At 35.9% G+C, this 20,994-nt stretch overlaps 1 protein-coding gene across 1 annotated transcript in view; it reads right to left on the reverse strand.

Annotated features, from left to right (window-relative positions):
* The window catches only part of PTPRD (protein tyrosine phosphatase receptor type D), a 666,726-nt gene that overhangs the window by 387,342 nt on the left and 258,390 nt on the right, over nt 1-20,994 (reverse strand). The window contains exon 4 of the mRNA XM_053702567.1: nt 19,233-19,374. Coding sequence (XP_053558542.1) covers nt 19,233-19,374 — 142 coding nt within the window. The remainder of the gene's footprint in view (nt 1-19,232; nt 19,375-20,994) is intronic.

The raw sequence follows: 20,994 nt of genomic DNA on the forward strand, positions 1-20,994 counted from the left end.
ATTGAGATAGAAAGTTGTATTTTGTTCAAATGACAAAGGAAGTAGAAGCACATGGACGTAATATAATGGCTATGTATGCAGAAGGTCACCACAATGGTTAGAAATGAAGTGTACCCTATATCATAGGGCCAAAACTCATTGATTTCCACTTAAATGGTTCCCACAGCACAATATATTCAGGAAATGAAGGTGGGACAGCTTTGTGTCAGACATGACTCCTGTAGCCAATGAGCATGGGACAGGGAAGAGTCCATGTTATCCTGAGAACTCTAGAAGGATATCATAGGGTACTGGAAACTGCAAGAAAAAAGGATCCAGTGGGGAAGAAGATAGTGTCATATTTTGTTTGAAGTTACTGTCTTTCTCCAAGAGGTTCTTTTCTATTTACAAATCAGTCAAGAATGATCTGATACTTAGGCCTAGATTTAGAGTTCGGCGTTAGCCGTGAAAACCAGCGTTAGAGGCTCCTAACGCTGGTTTTAGGCTACCGCCGGTATTTGGAGTCAGTGATTAAAGGGTCTAACGCTCACTTTTCAGCCGCGACTTTTCCATACCGCAGATCCCCTTACGTCAATTGCGTATCCTATCTTTTCAATGGGATCTTTCTAACTCTGGTATTTAGAGTCGTGGCTGAAGTGAGCGTTAGAGCTCTAACGACAAAACTCCAGCCGCAGGAAAAAAGCAGGAGTTAAGAGCTTTCTGGGCTAACGCCGGTTCATAAAGCTCTTAACTACTGTGCTCTAAAGTACACTAACACCCATAAACTACCTATGTACCCCTAAACCGAGGTCCCCCCACATCGCCGCCACTCGATTAAATTTTTTTAACCCCTAATCTGCCGACCGCCACCTACGTTATACTTATGTACCCCTAATCTGCTGCCCCTAACCCCGCTGACCCCTGTATTATATTTATTAACCCCTAACCTGCCCCCCACATTGTCACCGCCAGCTACTTACAATAATTAACCCCTAATCTTCCGACCGCAAAGCGCCGCCACCTACGTTATCCTTATGTACCCCTAATCTGCTGCCCCTAACACCGCCGACCCCTATATTATATTTATTAACCCCTAATCTGCCCCCCTCAACGTCGCCGACACCTGCCTACACTTATTAACCCCTAATCTGCCGAGCGGACCTGAGCGCTACTATAATAAAGTTATTAACCCCTAATCCGCCTCACTAACCCTATCATAAATAGTATTAACCCCTAATCTGCCCTCCCTAACATCGCCGACACCTAACTTCAATTATTAACCCCTAATCTGACGACCGGAGCTCATCGCTACTATAATAAATGGATTAAATTATAATTATATTGTAGCTATTTTAGGATTAATATTTATTTTACAGGCAACTTGGTAATTATTTTAACCAGGTACAATAGCTATTAAATAGTTAAGAACTATTTAATAGTTACCTAGTTAAAATAATAACAAAATTACCTGTAAAATAAATCCTAACCTAAATTATAATTAAACCTAACACTACCCTATCAATAAATTAATTAAATAAACTACCTACAATTACCTACAATTAACCTAACACTACACTATCAATAAATTAATTAAATACAATTCCTACAAATAACTACAATTACATAAACTAACTAAAGTACAAAAAATAAAAAAGAACTAAGTTACAAAAAATAAAAAAATATTTACAAACATAAGAAAAATATTACAACAATTTTAAACTAATTACACCTACTCTAAGCCCCCTAATAAAATAACAAAGACCCCCAAATTAAAAAAATGCCCTACCCTATTCTAAATTAATAGAGTTAAAAGCTCTTTTACCTTACCAGCCCTGAACAGGGCCCTTTGCGGGGCATGCCCCAAGAAAATCAGCTCTTTTGCCTGTAAAAAAAACATACAATACCCCCCCCCCAACATTACAACCCACCACCCACATACCCCTAATCTAACCCAAACCCCCCTTAAATAAACCTAACACTAAGCCCCTGAAGATCTTCCTACCTTGTCTTCACCATCCAGGTATCACCGATCCAGCCAATAGGATTGAACTTGATTCTGATTGGCTGATTCCATCAGCCAATCAGAATTTTCCTACCTTAATTCCGATTGGCTGATAGAATCCTATCAGCCAATCGGAATTCGAGGGACGCCATCTTGGATGACGTCCCTTAAAGGAACCGTCATTCGTCGGGAGACGCCGGAAGAAGAGGATGGATCCGCGTCGGCTGCTTCAAGATGGACCCGCTCCGCACCGGATGGAAGAAGATCGAAGATGCCGCTTGGAGAAGATGTTTGCCGGTCCGGATGTCCTCTTCTTGCCGGATAGGAGGAAGACTTTGGAGCCTCTTCTGGACCTCTTCAGCACCGGATGCCAGGACGGATCGGTGATACCTGGATGGTGAAGACAAGGTAGGAAGATCTTCAGGGGCTTAGTGTTAGGTTTATTTAAGGGGGGTTTGGGTTAGATTAGGGGTATGTGGGTGGTGGGTTGTAATGTTGGGGGGGGGTATTGTATGTTTTTTCTTACAGGCAAAAGAGCTGATTTTCTTGGGGCATGCCCCGCAAAGGGCCCTGTTCAGGGCTGGTAAGGTAAAAGAGCTTTTAACTCTATTAATTTAGAATAGGGTAGGGCATTTTTTTATTTTGGGGGTCTTTGTTATTTTATTAGGGGGCTTAGAGTAGGTGTAATTAGTTTAAAATTTTTGTAATATTTTTCTTATGTTTGTAAATATTTTTTTATTTTTTGTAACTTAGTTCTTTTTTATTTTTTGTACTTTAGTTAGTTTATGTAATTGTAGTTATTTGTAGCAATTGTATTTAATGTATTTATTAATAGGGTAGTGTTAGGTTTAATTATAACTTAGGTTAGGATTTATTTTACAGGTAATTTTGCTATTATTTTAACTAGGTAACTATTAAATAGTTCTTAACTATTTAATAGCTATTGTACCTGGTTAAAATAATTACCAAGTTGCCTGTAAAATAAATATTAATCCTAAAATAGCTACAATATAATTATAATTTATATTGTAGCTATATTAGGATGTATTTTACAGGTAAGTATTTAGCTTTAAATAGGAATAATTTATTTAATAAGAGTTAATTAATTTCGTTAGATTTAAATTATATTTAAGTTAGGGGGGTGTTAGTGTTAGGGTTAGACTTAGCTTTAGGGGTTAATCCATTTATTATAGTAGCGATGAGCTCCGGTCGTCAGATTAGGGGTTAATAATTGAAGTTAGGTGTCGGCGATGTTAGGGAGGGCAGATTAGGGGTTAATACTATTTATGATAGGGTTAGTTAGGCGGATTAGGGGTTAATAACTTTATTACAGTAGCGCTCAGGTCCGCTCGGCAGATTAGGGGTTAATTATTGTAAGTAGCTGGCGGCGACGTTGTGGGGGGCAGGTTAGGGGTTAATAAATATAATATAGGGGTCGGCGGTGTTAGGGGCAGCAGATTAGGGGTACATAGGGATAATGTAAGTTGCGGCGGTTTACGGAGCGGAAGATTAGGGGTTAATAATATAATGCAGGGGTCAGCGATAGCGGGGGGCGGCAGATTAGGGGTTAATAAGTGTAAGGGTAGGGGTGTTTAGACTCGGGGTACATGTTAGAGTGTTAGGTGCAGACGTAGGAAGTGTTTCCCCATAGGAAACAATGGGGCTGCGTTAGGAGCTGAACGCTGCTTTTTTGCAGGTGTTAGGTTTTTTTTCAGCTCAAACAGCCCCATTGTTTCCTATGGGAGAATCGTGCACGAGCACGTTTTTGAGGCTGGCCGCGTCCGTAAGCAACTCTGGTATCGAGAGTTGCATTTGCGGTAAAAATGCTCTACGCTCCATTTTTGGAGCCTAACGCAGCATTTTTTTGAACTCTCGATACCAGAGTTAATTTTATGTTGCGGCCAGAAAAAAGCCCGCGTAGCGTTAACAGCCCATCTACCGCCAAACTCCAAATCTAGGCCTTAATGTGCTGTCAAAGAAAACCTATTGAAAAAGATGTCCTTCCATTCCATTTCAACCCAACTTTCTTTCCTGCATTTCTTAAGGCCAGCTCTATATGTTCAGTCTCATTCTAAGTATTCTTTTTTATTATATATATGAGGTATTTATCTACCTTCATATTTTTGTATGGCAAATGGATACATATTTCATGACATAATATTAGTTAGTGATGTGGAATCTGTAGGCACTCTACAGATAACAGATAATAATAAAACTGAAGTCAACTTTTTGACTGCCCAAGAAATCCACATTAAATAATGAATAAAGAAGGTTAAGAAGAACACTGCAAAGCAAATAATTCTATATTTTGTTAGCATTGCTTGGGATTTACATCTTAAAAGTATGTTTTTCTACTTTCTCCAGTGAGGCTGGAGTCCATGCTATCTGATCTGCTGTATATTGCCTGGCAGCTACATGGTACATAGTGATTGTCTAGAACAGTGATTAATGACAACAAAGGAATCCAGACAAACATACCCAAGAACATTTTCAAAGGGTGCAACCATGGGCTGCTACAGATTAAAAAAAAAAAAAAAAATAATAATAAGAATAAAAAATATATATAAATATATAAATATATTAAATGAGATCTTTTGCGATGCAGTGTATAATTGATAACATAAATAAACCAGTGTTGGCATGTCATTTAATGTATTCTGTGACTGTCTTTATGTCTCGCAAACTTTAGAGTTATTTTGTAAGCACAATATTTTATTATAATATGTTATAAATACATAAAATCATCTGCTGCATTTTCTGCATTTTTTTTCCGTATTAAATATATTCTGATAAAGAAATTATCATTATGTTTCCTCACTCTTTTTTAATGCTAAACAATATCTTGGGATAATGTAAAGAAAGTAGACAGGAACAATAAAAATAGATAAATAAATCAGACTTCTGTAAAACATAGAAATATTTATCCACAGTTATGTGATATACAGTATCTCTGAGAGCTTGCATTGGAATGAATACTGTAGATTACCTAAGCTGAAATTGTAATTGTGAAATCAATTATAGATGCAGGTTTAAAAATTAAATAATGTAAGTGCTTAAGAATGGATTCAAGAAAATAAAGCAGCGCCTGGTAAGTTTCTTATATTCTGATTACTTGTTCCATGATTGCATTACTTGTAGGGGGGAAATTCTTTTTGTTATTGTCACTCAGCTGTGCCTTTAGTGTTTGAAGCTTTGCTCACCAGCGGAGATCACTTTATAGCATAAACTGCTCAGCACAATTTTCATAGCAGGAAAAATGATGTTCATCTTCAAAAAAAGAGGAATTAATAAAATGGGACTATAATAAACATGGCAATTCTGGACAATAGGGTACACACTGTCAACCACAATTTGCTTTAGTCCCATTTCTCAATACACTTCAAACCACAAAAATGCAGATTTATTTTTAATGTGTTCTCCCTTGACTAAAAATAATATTTTTCTCTCCCACTGTTTCTTCAATAACTCATGCTCTCTCTCTCTCTCTCTCTCTCTCTCTCTCTCTCTCTCTCTCTCTCTCTCTCTCTCTATCTATCTATCTATCTTTCCCTGCCTCATTCTTTGTAACTCGCTGCTTTTTTGGATCTGCACCTGTAGTCTGCAATGATCCAGCTACCTGTTGCTTGGTCAGTAAAGGGCATTCATTTTATTAAGACAAATGCCTTCTCTAATTCTCTATTGCGACAAATAATGGTCTCAAGTATCAATGTTATTGTTATTTGTGTTAATAGGGACATACATTATGATAATAACAGCTGGTATTAATAATATTTTTTTTTTTTTTTTAAATGACACAGTGGCATATAAGACTCACATTTTAAAAACAAAATAGCCCTTGAGACGTTGTGTATTTTATAATCCAAACACATGATGGTTAGTGATCCCTAGGCTGAAAAGTTAAAGAATGGTTTACAAATCATGATGTGCGTCTTACTTGTCCCTTAGAGTTTCTGCAGAAGGATTTAGCAACAATAACTTATTAATAGTACATTTTAAAGCTTTTTCTCAGTCTTCAAATTTGACATGTGGCCGGATTTAATACAATTAGTTGTTTTATGGTGTTGTATATGCCACAGTATATGCATAGCAGAGTAGCAATTTGAAAGTATTTTTTGGTTAAGGGTACTGACAATAAATTAATAGACTACTGTCACAATGGGCTCCATTTATCAAAGGCCGGGCAGAGGACGTTTACGGTCTCAATCTCAAAGTTTCGCAGACAGGTTAAGTAGCGTTTGAACACTGAACGAGGCTGAAACAATGGGGATCCAAAGCAGTTATTGCTGTTTGTTAAATGGAGCCCAATGTGGATTTAGTGAAAAATGTGGCTGCTTATTAATTGACCCAGGAAGGATTTGTTTTTCTTACCCACAAAATATGTATTAAATATCAGGTAGATTACAAGTTATGCGTGTTAGAGGGTATTTAACGAATGCAACAAAAGTTGCATTATTTCACCCTCCATAGCACTGCCATTACAAGTTTTCAAACAGCCAGCTTGTGCATGCGATATGGTTGCATTCAGCACCATACCGTACAAAATGCAAGCGCTGTTTTGACGTGCTTGTGCACGCTTTCTCCATAGACATCAATGGGGAGAGCGTGTTAGAAAAAAAACTAACACCTGCGATCGCGGAATGAAAAGCTCTATAACGCAGCCCCATTGATGTCTATGGGGGGAAAAAAAGTTAAGTTTAAACCTAACACCCTAACATAAAAACCACGTCTAAAAACCTCTAATCTGCCGTCCCCGACATCACCGTCAACTACATAAAGTTATTAACCCCTAATCTGCCGTTCCTGATATCACCGCCAAAAAAATCTATTAACCCCTAATCTGCCATTCCTGACATCGCTGCCACTATTAAAATTCATTACCCACCATTCTGCCGCTCCCCGACACTGCCGCCATTATAATAAACCTATTAACCCCTAAACCGCAAGCTCCCCACAACGAAATATACTAAATTAAACTATTAACCCCTAAACCGCAAGCCCCCCACAACGAAATATACTAAATTAAACTATTAACCCCTAAACCGAAAGCCCCCCATATTGCAATAAAGTAATTTAAACTAGTAACCCCTAAACCTAATGATCCCCTAACTTTATATTGAAATTACAATTTCCCTATCTTAAATTAAATTAAAACTGTCAAATTAAAAAAAACTAAGTTTAAACTAACAATTAAACTAACATTAAACTAACTACCAATTAAAGAAAACTAAAATATGCATTAAAAAAATCCTAACACAAAAATTACAAAGTATCTAATTACAAAAAATAAAAAATACTAAATTACAAAAAATAGCAAACACCAAATTACGAAAAATAAAAAATTAAATTATTAAAAATAAAAAAGAATTACACCTAATCTAATATAAAAATAAAAAAGCCCACCCAAAATAAAATAAAAACCTAGCCTACAATAAACTAGCAATATCCATTAAAAGGGCGTTTTGTAGGGCATTGCCCTAAGTTAAACAGCTCTTTTATCTGTAAAAAAACACAAAGACCCCCCAAACAGTAAAACCCACCACCCAACCAACCCCCCAAAATAATAAACCTAACTCTAGCAAAAACCTAAGCCACCCATTGCCCTGAAAATTGCATTTGTATGGGCATTGCCCTTAAAAGGGCATTCATCTCTTTTGCTTGCCCTAAAAAGTGCATTCAACTCTTTTAAGAAAAGCCCAAACCCTAAACTAAAAAAAAAAAACATCCAAAAAGTTAAAAAAATCCTAGCACTTACCTCAGAAGATCCACTTACAGTTCCTGATGTCCGGACATCCAGGCGGCAAGGTTCATCCAGGCGGCGAGGTCTTCATCCATCCAGGTGGCATCTTCTATCTTCATCCTGGCGGCATCTTCTATCTTTATTCCGGGGGTGCGGAGCGGGTCCATCTTGAAGACATTCAGTGCGGAGCATCCTCTTCATACGGTCACCGCCGCATACTGAATCTTCAATGCAAGTGAGCCTTTTCAAAATGGGGTCCCTTGCATTCCTATTGTCTGATTTGATTTTTTAAATTAAAATCAGCCAATAGGATGAGAGCTACTGAAATCCTATTGACTGTTCAAATCAGCAAATAGGATGAGAGCTACTGAAATTCTATTGGCTATTCAAATCAGACGCCGCCGGGATACAGATAGAAGATGCCGCCTGGATGAAGATAGAAGACGCCGCATGGATGGATGAAGACCTTGCTGCCTGGATGAAGACCTCTCGCCGCCTAGATGTCCAGACTTCAGGAACTGTAAGTGGATCTTTAAGGGTTAGTGTTAGCATTTTTAAACTTTTTTTAGTGGGTTTCTTTTTAGTTTAGGGTTTGGGCTATTCTTAAAAGAGCTGAATGCCCTTTTCAGGGCAAGCAAAAGAGCTGAATGCCCTTTTTAAGGGCAATGCCCATACAAATGCCCCTTTCAGGGCAATGGGTAGCTTAGGTTTTTGTTAGAGTTAGGCTTATTATTTTAGGGGGTTGGTTGGCTGGTGAGTTTTACTGTTGGGGGGTCATTGTGTTTTTTCTTTTTACAGGTAAAAGAGCTGTGTAACTTAGGGCAATGCTCACAAAAGGACCTTTTAAGAGCTATTGGTAGTTTATTGTAGGCTAGGGTTTATTTTAATTTGGGTGGGCTTTTTTATTTTTATAGGGTTATTAGATTAGGTGTAATTCTTTTTTATTTTTGATAATTTTGTTTGTTATTTTTTGTCATTTAGTGTTTGTTATTTTTTGTCATTTAGTATTTTTTATTTTTAGTACTTAGATACTTTGTAATTTTAAAGTAGTGTTAGGATTTTATTAATGTGTATTTTAGTTTTCTTTAATTGGTAGTTAGTTTAATTTTAGTTTAATAGTTACATTAGTTTAATTGTTAGTTTACACTTAGTTTTTTTAATTTGACAGGAAAGTTTTAATTTAATTTAAGATAGAAAAATTGTAATTTTAAAATAAAGTTAGGGGGGCAATAGGTTTAAGGGTTACTAGTTTAAATTAGTTTATTGCGATGTGGGGGGCTTTTGGTTTAGGGGTTATAAGTTTAATTTAGTATATTTTGTTGTGGGGGCTTGAGGTTTAGGGGTTAATAGGTTTATTTTAGTGGCGGCAGTGTCAGGGAGCAGCAGAATAGGGGTTAATAACTTTAGTTTAGTGGGGGCGATGTGGGCGGATGGCAGATTATGGGTTAATAATATTTAGTGTTTTAGGTTAATAACTATTATAGTGATGACGATGTCAGGGAGCGGCGGAATAGGGGTTAATAACTTTAGTATAGTGGCGGCGATGTCGGGAGCGGCAGATTAGGGGTTAATAACTTTAATATAGTATTTACGATGCGGGAGGGTGGTGGTTTAGGGGTTAATAGGCAGTTTATAGGTGTTAGTGTACTTTGTAACACTTTAGTTATGAGTTTTATGTAACATTTTTGTTGCGTAAAACTCATAACTACTGCTCTCAGATGGCGGTATGGATCTTGTCGCAATAGGGTGTAACTCAAGCTTTTTAGCCTCACCGCAAAACTTGTAATAACAGCACTATGGAAGTCCCATGAAAAAACATTTTTACGAGTGCAGGACTGACATTCAGTTACAGTCTAAAAGGCTTGCAGTACAGCTATACTGACAAGACTTGTAATGGCTGTGTTGCTGTTTTAATGCTGAAATTACCATTTTTTCAGCGTTAAAAGACAAACGCACAACTACCTGAATGTTAATAAAATGTTTTTTTGTTTGCTATCCTCTGGAACTTCATAAAACAAATTTTTAAAACATCAGTACAGTGCAACTATATAATGCATAAATAGAACAATAATAAATCATTAGAAAATTTTATTTTAAAATGATATAACAGTCTCTCCAGCATTATAAAGACATGTAATAGTTAATAGTATTAAGTGTTTTCTGAGAGCACCAAAGGAATCATATGGTACTATACCCCAAAAATCCACACTTTCATGAATTAAGGCTGGCTCTGTATTAACTATGAGCAGGTCCATGGCTACCTTGAAGCAAATTTAACTAATTCACAGGAGTAAGCAAGGTAATGTCTTTTGGATTTTGAGAATGAGTAATTCTGGGCTTGCCCAATGATATGTAAGTTTTACAGATTTAAAGGGACATTAAACTTCTGCACACAACTTTAACAGAATGATTGCTACTCACCATTGTGGTGACATAGTTTACTGAACTAGCTGTTATTAAAATACCTTTCCCCCAGATACACCTTTCTCTCTGAACTAAAGACACTTCCAATAGCCTTTGACTGGCATTTGATAAACCCCTCCCTATTGAATTGGGGTATAAAAAACTGGAACACTCTCTATCTCTTTTTTCTTATCCTGTTCCTGAAAGGATGGCTGATTTTGGACATATTGGTGAATTTGGTTGAGTATATTTCTAGGATTATTTTAGCAGTATTGAACAAATTGGGGTTGTATTATTGTAGTAAAGTTGCCCTGTCTTAATTATTTGGACTGTTTTGCTGTAAAATAGATGTGTATATATACCTGTAAACCTTTCTCTTATTATTAACATGTATTGATTCCAAATAAACTGTTTGGAAAAAATGGAGACCCCTTTTAATTAATAACCACATTTTGGCGGCCATGAAGTTGTAGACAAATCCATATGCCAATTAGTTTTACAGGAATTAGATAACATGTTGATTTAATTTTAGAATATTGCAGGATATATTTTTTTAAAATGTTTTCTGAAGAAAATGTATGGTTCAGAAACCTGTATTTCAGGTGGAATTGTCTTTAAAAATTTGCATTTCCATAGAGTTTCATGGGTGATGGTAAATGTAGCTCAGTCCTGGACTTCAGTCAAAAAAAACCTGTGTATTGCTACAAAAAAAAATGTTTTCAGTGCAGTAAAGGTAATTTTTGGTATTTTACAGCAAAGTTATTTTTATTTTAATTTTGTAGTACCGGTATTTAAACATGGTTGGTTCCAGCAGGCCGGTTGTAAGATTTGTATACAATTATTTATTTTTACTACTGGAATTTATAGATTGTCTGTAGCTTGGAATTAGAGTTACATTTGACCTGCATTTTATTTGAGAGTAAATATTTTTGAATTTTGTTTTCTGTAAAAATCTAATAAATTTTAGAGACATGATATTTACTTGTTGTCTTGGTCCCATCTAAATGTTTTTTTACAAACAAAAGCTTTACAGTACTATTTAATAGTTGCCATAGTCAAGTTAACGTGATTGACTTCTGCTCCTTTATAAATGGAATATAATGTACATTTTATAAAGATTGTAATTTTCTTGCACTTTTTTTTTTTTTTTTACAAAGGATTCATTTCTGTGAATGTGTTACACCCAGAGCTGTAGCTGGCTCTATACATATGTTAATGTAAATTCCTTCATTTTGGGGGAAGGTGCAGGAGGTAGTTTGGCAAGGTATTTTGTGACTGTATGACACACTACTTGGATTTAAAAGCAGAAACATTTTTTTAACATTTTTCACTGTTTAAACTAAAACATCTGAAGGGTGTTTAATTTAGCCTGCATTTTAAATTTGGTCTATATTTTAGGACTACAAAGTTATCTCCTAAGTTGCTTAACTTCTGTTTAGTCTGATGTTTCATTGCCCTATAGATATGATAATTCCTTGCATTTGGGGCAGGTAAAATAGTCAGGCAAACTTTGCTGCGAGAGACACACTATTCGAAGTCTGTTCCCCAGATTTAAAATAAAGAATATTGAGCAGTGGTTAGGAAAACTAAATTTAACTATATTACCACCTCTGCTGGAATGCTGACCTGCTTATAAACAGATCTAATTACTACCTCTTCTAGGTGGCTTAATTGCTATGTCCTTTGTTGTGTAAAATTAGCATCTCAATGGTACCTTGTACATCCTGTGTTAACATTTTTTTTTAAAAGCTGTGAGAGACACACTATTCAGAGTCTGTTCCCCAGATTACATTCAGTGGTTAGGAAAATATTGATTCTAGTATATGTATATATATATATATATATATATATATATATATATGCGAGAGAGAGAGAGAGAGAGAGAGAGAGAGAGAGAGAGAGAGAGTATTTATTTTTTATTTTAGTTCTAACGGCTATCTGCTAAAATGTCTGGGGAAAAATATATTTTACAGGAAATCTGTTATTATTTTAACAATTATATTCATAAATACAATGGTCCATTCCTCATCCCAGAAGCTAAAAATCTTCGCGAAAGTGCGAAAGTGTTTTAGAGATACTAACACAGATAGTAACTCTTAAAAAGATTAATAATAATAAAAGAAAATGTGTGATAGCGCAGGCAGTGATGTCAACAATAAGAGGACTAACAAACATTATTGGAGTCTTGAAAGAGCAAAATACAGATCTAAAATTAAAATTAGATAAAACACAGTCTGACAGAGATTGTATTAAGCATTCTGCTTTAACTAACACAGCAGAAACAAATACTCAAATAAAATTACTTAGTTACAGATGAAAATAAAAAAAGAAGAAAAAATAATTAGTGATATTTCTGGGAACAATGCAGATTGTGATCACCTACTGTCACAAAGAAGAGAGCCAAAACAAGTGATAAAACAAGATAATATGCCACTGGGTCCCACTAAAAACCAAAGTTATGTTCCAATTGCCCCTGTCATAATATCTGAGCATTTTAACACCCCAAAAGTTCCTACAGGTTTTTCAAATTAGACTAGGCCAATGACATTTTTCAGAAATGATGGGGCACAATCCCCAGAAACAGCTTTAATAACTTTTCACATTGGTTTCACAAGGGGTCTGAAAAAGCCATAAAATTAGGTACGAGCATGCAGGAATGGACAGAATGGCTTCAAGATACCATGGGCCCCTATGCCAACAGGTTATTAGGATTCACCTCAAGCATATCTGATCAGGCTGGGAGAATAGTTAAAACCTTTTTCAATTTTACTAGTCTAGAAAAAGAGATTAGTGAAATTACCATGAGACCTCTAGATGGGCCATTTGAAGTAGCAAAAAGAGTTTTATTCTGGTGTGTGCTGTGCAGCCACAGACCCAAATGGTCGGGGGTCACCAGCTCAAATACAGAGGGTACTTGAAGCTCTCCCTATAAAATGTCAGGAGCTTGTAAAGCTGTATGATCCAAACGCCACAAACGTAGATATGGTGCTCACTAGAGCTGGTAGAATTATCACCCATACACCATTAAGGCAATTTCTACAGTGAAGCAGTCAATGGAGAACAATCTGAATATTCACAGACAGGAATCAGAGAGGGGCAACAGGAGACATGTTTGGGGATATCAGACTAGTAGAGGATCAAATACAGGAAAATGGAGCGACAGGAATTTAAATGGCGATATTAACAGAAGAGAAAACAAGTATAAAAATTGGAGGCTGAGGCCAAATGAGATAAGCAATAAAGCCATCTTAAGTTATTGGGAACCCAAACAACACAACAGGAGAATGAGAGATGAAATTGGGTTTCTAAAGAAGCAGCTGACAGAGCTGAAGTGCTCAAATTAAATCATTACTTTTTGTTTATAAGCATATTTGTTTGCAGTGCATTTGCATCATGTAATGTGTACTTTAGTTTTAGGTTCAATTAATAATTTTAAGTGTTTTTCATTAAGTTTTAAATGCCAATATTTAGAATGCATAGTTAATTGATGCATTTTCTTTCTAAAAACAAAAACAAATAACAGACACCTCCATTGTGATTAGTTTTTGGAGACCACATGCAATAAAATTTCCATGTAAACTGTCATGCTATTCCTTGTGCTCTTGTCCTTCTAGCTCTCAGAGCCATTCTTTTATTTTAACCCTTTATAGGTGCCGGTTGGTAAAGCTCTGCATTTTCATCCTGGGCGACACTATATTGAAGCTCAGGTATTCTTAGATCAAGTGACAGAAGTGGTGAACATTCACAGATCAGTGGTGTTGCTGGTTTTGTCACAACTCTGTTGTGCGCTTCAAGTTAACACACACAGAGCAGGAGGTTTACATTTTTTGCATTTATTTAACAGAGTTTAAAAGTTACATAACATAAAAAACCACATGAATAATATATAGCAATGCAGCCACTGCGAAAATGTAAAGCTCCCGCTATGTATTATGCATACTAACCCTAAGTTCACAATACAGTGGTCAAAAAGATGAGATGTCATTGATATATGAATGTGCATGGCTTGTGCCACAAAGTGTAAAAATACCTAAGTTCCAAGATGATGGCACCCAGTATGAAGCCATAGTGCTTGACCAATAAACACCAATAAGGGGCTAAAATAAGATGACATCTTTGAAGACATCTGCAGTAACAGAAGCAATAAATCATCAGCATGGTGAATAGTAGCCATGCTATTTTAGTTGGACCCAGCAGTTTAATGTCCCTGTACAAAAAAACTTTTCATGTTCAAAATTAAGTTTTATAATAGGGACTTTTAAGTATTTTTAATTGTACTGTTACTTTTTCCTTATGACCCTGCTGAAGGATACTGAGGTTGAAATCTTATTAAAGGATTTATTCACGAAGATCCTTATTAATGTTAATTGAGAATTTAGCAGAAAGAAAATGTTAAAAAGCTTCTCAACTGGAATAGAACTTGCCCATGCCTAAAGAACGTGTCAGAAAAGACAGACATTGTGAAGCTTACTCATAATGTTGCGCATATCAGACATCATCAAAACTACTCCAATAATACAACACTGATAGCTCAAAATAAACAACAAATCAGATAACTGGTTTCATTACATTACTTGAGAAATCTAATATCTAATCATGCTTAAAAAAGAGAATGATTTAAACAAATAATTATGATATTGTTTGCATAAAAAGATTGCACATAGACAGTTTACATTGATATTTATAGAAGTGCATGTTTATGCATGACTGATATGGCTAGATTATGAGTTTTGCGGTATGAGTAAAAAAGCAGTGTTAAAGGGACAGTCTAGTATAAATTAAACTTTCATTATTCAGATAGGACTTTTCATTTTAATCAACTTTCCAATTTACTTTTAGCATCAAATTTGCTTTTTTCTCTTGGTATTCTTAGTTTAAACTAAACCTAGGTAGGCTCATATGCTAATGTCTAAGCCTTTGAGGGCTGCCTCTTATCACAGGCTTTTTAAATCTCTTAACACAAAGAGACAGAAAGTACACGTTGGCCATATTGATAACACTGTGTTCAGGCACAGGGGGTTATTTAAGATTTAGCACAAAGCAATGCTAAATTTAAGAGAATAGACAATAAACAGTCACAGTCATGTGATCAGGGGGCTGGAAAAAAGTTCCTAGATACAAGGTAATCACAGAGGTAAAAACTATATTAATATAACAGTGTTGGTTATGCAAAACTGGGGAATGGTTAATAAATGTATTATCTATCTTTTAAAACAATAACAATTCTATGGTAGACTGTCCCTTTAAGGCTCATAACGCTGCTTTTTCACTCCCGCTGGTATTACGAGCCTTGCAGGTTTAGGGGCACCGCAAACGTTTTTGGCCGTACCACAAATTAACTTACGCAATTTGCGTAAAGTCTTTTTTCAATGGGACTTCCATAGTGCCAATATTACAAGCTTTTTCTGGGAGGCCAAAAAGTGAGTGGTACAGCCTATCCCGCAAGATTCGCAACGCAATCTAAAGTCAGTAGTTATGAGTTTTACGCTACAAAGCTATAGCATAAAACTCATAACTAAAGTGCTAAAAAGTAGACTAACACCCATAAACTACCTATTAACCCCTAAACCGAGGCCCTCCCACATCACAAACACTAAAATAAAATCATTAACCCCTAATCTGCTGCTCCGGACATCGCCGCCACTATAATAAACATATTAACCCCTAAACCGCCACACTCCCACATCGCGAACACTAGTTAAATATTATTAACCCCTAATCTGCCGCCCCTAACATTGACGCTACCTACCTACATTTATTAACCCCTAATCTGCTGCCCCCAACGTCGCCGCCACTATACTAAAGTTATTAACCCCTAAACCTAAGTCTAACCCTAACTCTAACCCCCCTAACTTAAATATAATTAAAATAAATCGAAATAAAAATTAATATCCTTACCTAAATAATGCCTATTTAAAACTAAATAATTACCTGTAAAATAAACCCTAAGATAGCTACAATATAACTAATAGTAACATTGTAGCTAGCTAAGGGTTTATTTATATTTTACAGGCGTGTTTGTATTTATTTTAAATAGGTAGAATAGTTACTAAATAGTTATTAACTATTTACTAACTACCTAGCTAACATAAATACAAATTTACCTGTAAAATAAAACCTAACCTGAGTTACACTAACACCTAACCTTACACTACAATTAAATCAATTACCTATATTAAATACAATTACCTAAATTACAAAAAAATTAATAAAAAAAAAATGATCAGATATGTAAATTAATTACACCTAATCTAATAGCCCTATCAAAATAAAAAAGCCCCCCCCCAAAATAAAAAAAACCCTAGCCTACAATAAACTACCAATAACCATTAAAAGAGCCTTTTGCAGGGCATTGCCCCCCAAAAATCAGCTCTTTTACCAATAAAAAAATACAAACATCCTCAACAGTAAAACCCACCACCCACACAACTAACCCCTCAAATAAAATCCTAACTAAAAAAAACTAAGCTCCCCATTGCCCTGAAAAGGGCATTTGGATAGGCATTGCTCTTAAAAGGGCATTTAGCTCTTTTTCTATTGCCCAAACCCTATTCTAAAACTAAAACCCACCCAATAAATAAACCCTTAAAAAACCTAACACTAACCCCAGAAGATCCACTTACAGTTTTGAAGACCGGGCATCCATCCTAAACAAAGCCGGGAGAAGTCCTCAACGAAGCGGCAAGAAGTCCTCAACGAAGCGGCAAGAAGTCGTCAACAAAGCCGTCAGAAGTGGTCCTCCAGACGGGCAGAAGTCTTCATCCAGATGGAATTCTATCAGCCAATTGGAATTCAAGGGACGCCATCTTGGATGATGTCACTTAAAGGAACATTCATTCTGGAAGAAGACTTCATTTGAAGAGGATACTCCACGCCAGATGTCTTGAAGATGGACCTGCTCCGCACGGGATGGATGAAGATAGAAGATGCCGTCTGGATGAAGACTTCTGCCTGTCTGGAGGACCACTTCTGCCAGCTTGGATGAAGACTTCTCCCGGCTTCGTTGAGGACTTCTTGCTGCTTCGCTGAGGACTTCTCCCAGCTTCGTTGAGGATGGATGTCTGGTCTTCAAAACTGTAAGTGGATCTTCAGGGGTTAGTGTTAGGTTTTTTTAAGGGTTTATTGGGTGGGTTTTAGTTTTAGATCAGGGTTTGGGCAATAGAAAAAGAGCTAAATGCCCTTTTAAGAGCAATGCCCATCCAAATGCCCTTTTCAGGGCAATGTGGAGCTTATGTTTTTTTAGTTAGGATTTTATTTGGGGGGTTGGTTGTGTGGGTGGTGGGTTTTACTGTTGAGGGGTGTTTGTATTTTTTTTACAGGTAAAAGCTAATTTTTGGGGGGCATGGCCCTGCAAAAGGCCCTTTTAAGGGCTATCGGTAGCTTATTGTAGGCTAGGGTTTTTTATTTTGGGGGGCTTTTTTATTTTGATAGAGCTATTAGATTAAGTGTAATTAGTTTAAATATATGATAATTTCTTTTTTATTTTGTGTAATTTAGTGGGGGGTTTGTAATTTAGGTAATTGTATTTAATTTAGGTAATTGATTTAATTGTAGTGTAAGGTTAGGTATTAGTGTAACTCAGGTTAGGTTTTATTTTACAGGTAAATTTGTATTTATTTTAGCTAGGTAGTTAGTAAATAGTTAATAGCTATTTAGTAACTATTCTACCTAGTTAAAATAAATACAAACTTGCCTGTAAAATAAAAATAAACCCTACGCTAGCTACAATGCAACTATTAGTTATATTGTAGCTAGCTTAGGGTTTATTTTACAGGTAAGTATTTAGTTTTAAATAGGAATTATTTAGGTAATGATATGAATTTTTATTTAGATTTATTTTAATTATATTTAAGTTAGGGGGTGTTAGGGTTAGACTTAGGTTTAGGGGTTAATAAATTTAGTATAGTGGCGAAGACGTTGTGGGTGGCAGATTAGGGGTTAATAAATGTAGGTAGGTGGCGGCGTATTAGGGGTTAATAAGTGTAAGATTAGGGCTGTTTAGACTCGGGGGTTCATGTTAGGTGTAAGCATAAAATTTGTTTCCCCATAGGAATCAATGGGGCTGCGTTACAGAGCTTTACGCTGCTTTTTTGAGGTGTTAAGCTTTTTTCAGCCGGCTCTCTCCATTGATGTCCATGGGGAAATCGTGCACGAGCACGTAAAACCAGCTCACCGAGGCTTTCAGCAGCGCTGGTATTGGAGTGCTGTATGGAGCTCAATTTTGCTCTATGCTCACGTCTTGCCTGTTAACGCTGGGTTTATGAAAACCTGTAATATCATCGCTGTAGGGAAGTGAGCGGTGACAATAACGTGCAAGTTAATACCACACCCCTCATACCGCAAAACTCGTAATCTAGCCGATAGCCAGGTATCATATAATATCACCTGACTGACAGTGAAAAACTCCCACTGATCAAACATTATATATATATATATATATATATATATATATATATATATTTTTTTTACAAAAAAATTGCATTGATAAAAAATACTTCAGTAAATGAAAGAAAAAAAAAACAATATATACATTTAGCGAGATTCAAAAGTTTAAAAATAGTGCATTCTTTGCATACATGATAATATAAAATGAACATTATATTGCAACCAAAATAAAATTCCAAATACAGATTGTAAGAATTAAAAAAATATAAAATAATAAAACTGCTGATTTTAATCCTAGAAAACAGAAAACTGGTCAAGGTTCAAGAACAGTCAGTTCAATACTATCAAAAATATTTAAAAATATTATTACCATACTAATATTAAAAAAAATATTAGTATGGTAGAGAAAAATATATACATATCATGTAATTTGATTAGTAAATGCCACAATTCCACAGTTTAGGAAAACTGAGCATCAACACAATAGGCTCGCCTGAAACGGTAGTTAAGAAGCAGTGATCATAAAACCGCTGCTCCTTAATCTGTACACCCACCTTTTAGGTGGCGGATTGAAATCCTCCTGATACAATATGATCTGGGTGATTGACAGCCCCTGCTAATGGCTGATTGGCTGCCAGTGAACAGGGGCGGCATTGCACAAGCATTTCACCATTAGTGTGGTACAAAGATCATTAAACATTGCCTAACTATTCAGTTTTTACATACCCCGTAATACTGTGAGCTTTGTGGGCATATTAATTTCTCCAACACTGTTTGAGGCAACACATTCATAAATAGCCTCATCTCTTGGTGTTCGTAATGGTTGTATCCTGAGGACGGAACCAGATCCATCATCAAATTCTATTACCTGTGGGAAGAGAAGCACAGCTGTCACAGGTGTTGTTGTCACTGACTATATCTATGAAAACAATTCAGTATGTGCTTTATTTCCTACTGCAATTCAACACAACACTACTGAATATGTAGTTATGTTATATTGTATTATAATTTAACACTAACATACTTAGTATATCATTGATTTCATGCCTTTAATACTATGTTACACTTTTACTTTACTATGGTAACTTTATCTAAGTATATATATATATATATATATATATATATATATATATATTTAAACACAAAACATTGCAAACGCATCCCTAGTATGCCTCCTCATGGGCTAAGAGAGGGAAGTGTGTAACTGTAGGACAGATGTTAAGGGAACAGAATATCAATAAAATCCGGATTGGTGGTGGTTAGAAATGCTATTTTCTGGAGCACACATTGCTGGGTACAGAGGTTGAATGTCCACCTTTTTCTCCAGAATAACTCAACTTAACCATATTGTATTACTAGTGCTTAGAACCATTATGGCTGTCTGGTGTGGACATGTAAGTGTAGATGTCAGCATGAGTATGATAGTGAGTATGTTTAAATGACTAAGCCCAGAGAAAGATGAAATGGGTATCTTGGCTTGCCATGTCTACTGTTTACAGAGTGTTGTCTGGTATTTTAGGGCTGGGTTTTTTTTTTGTTTTTTTTTTTAAGGCTGATATACTGCAGGGAAAACTCTTCTTTGTGAAAGGCACATTTTGGACTAGAAGAGTCTGCTATTTGGGTGTTGACTAGCTATCACGTCTTTGTTCATCCATGGTTAAGCACGCTCTCCTTTGTTTAGCATATTTAAATAACAGTCACCTGGTTTTAAAATGTTATGCTGTTTAACAGATCTCAGTATGTATGATAAAACATAATTTAAAGTGACTGTAAAGTTAGCTACTTTATATTTCTTTATTTAGTAGATTGCATCTATCTATATAATCCCAGAGTATGCCAAGATTATAAATAACATGATTTATGCTTTCAAATTTACTCTTATCCTGCATTAGTATCCCCCCTTTTTTTTTGACAAGCGAGTGGTGCAACCAATAGGATGTTCAACACCCGCACTATTTAAGTTTATGGAAGCGCTGTCTTGCGGCTGTCTTCTGCCAACAGGTCGGATCTCAGCTGCAACTGCGCATGAGCAATTTTCACTCACATAGGAAAGAAACAAAACAAAAAACTGTTAATTTAAGGGTTTCAGCTCTTTCTTATTGGCAATTCAAAAGTTGATCTCTATGCTCTCTCTTGAAGTACAGTGCACTCTCTCTCAAAGTAGAGTGCACATGAGCAGTTGCAGCTCATAGTCAAATTAAGAACTGGGAAAGATCAAATATAGTTAGACATTAATTTATGTTTTGGGCTTCAGTAATAGATCATTTTAGAACATATGAATTACTATTTATTTATTTATTGTAGTTTTATTCAGTGTCCCATTTGCAAACAAAACAAACAATGCAGTGCGTTTCTATTCAGGGTAAACATCTAGTGTTCCATTATAAGGACCTCTATTGAAATGTAGAGAGAATTCTGCTTCTTTTAAGAATATGCATAATAACCAGCAGTTTGTCTTTCCATACCACATTCATGTGAATAAAATGAT

Source organism: Bombina bombina, chromosome 2, assembly GCF_027579735.1.
Source record: "Bombina bombina isolate aBomBom1 chromosome 2, aBomBom1.pri, whole genome shotgun sequence".
NCBI lineage: Eukaryota > Metazoa > Chordata > Amphibia > Anura > Bombinatoridae > Bombina > Bombina bombina.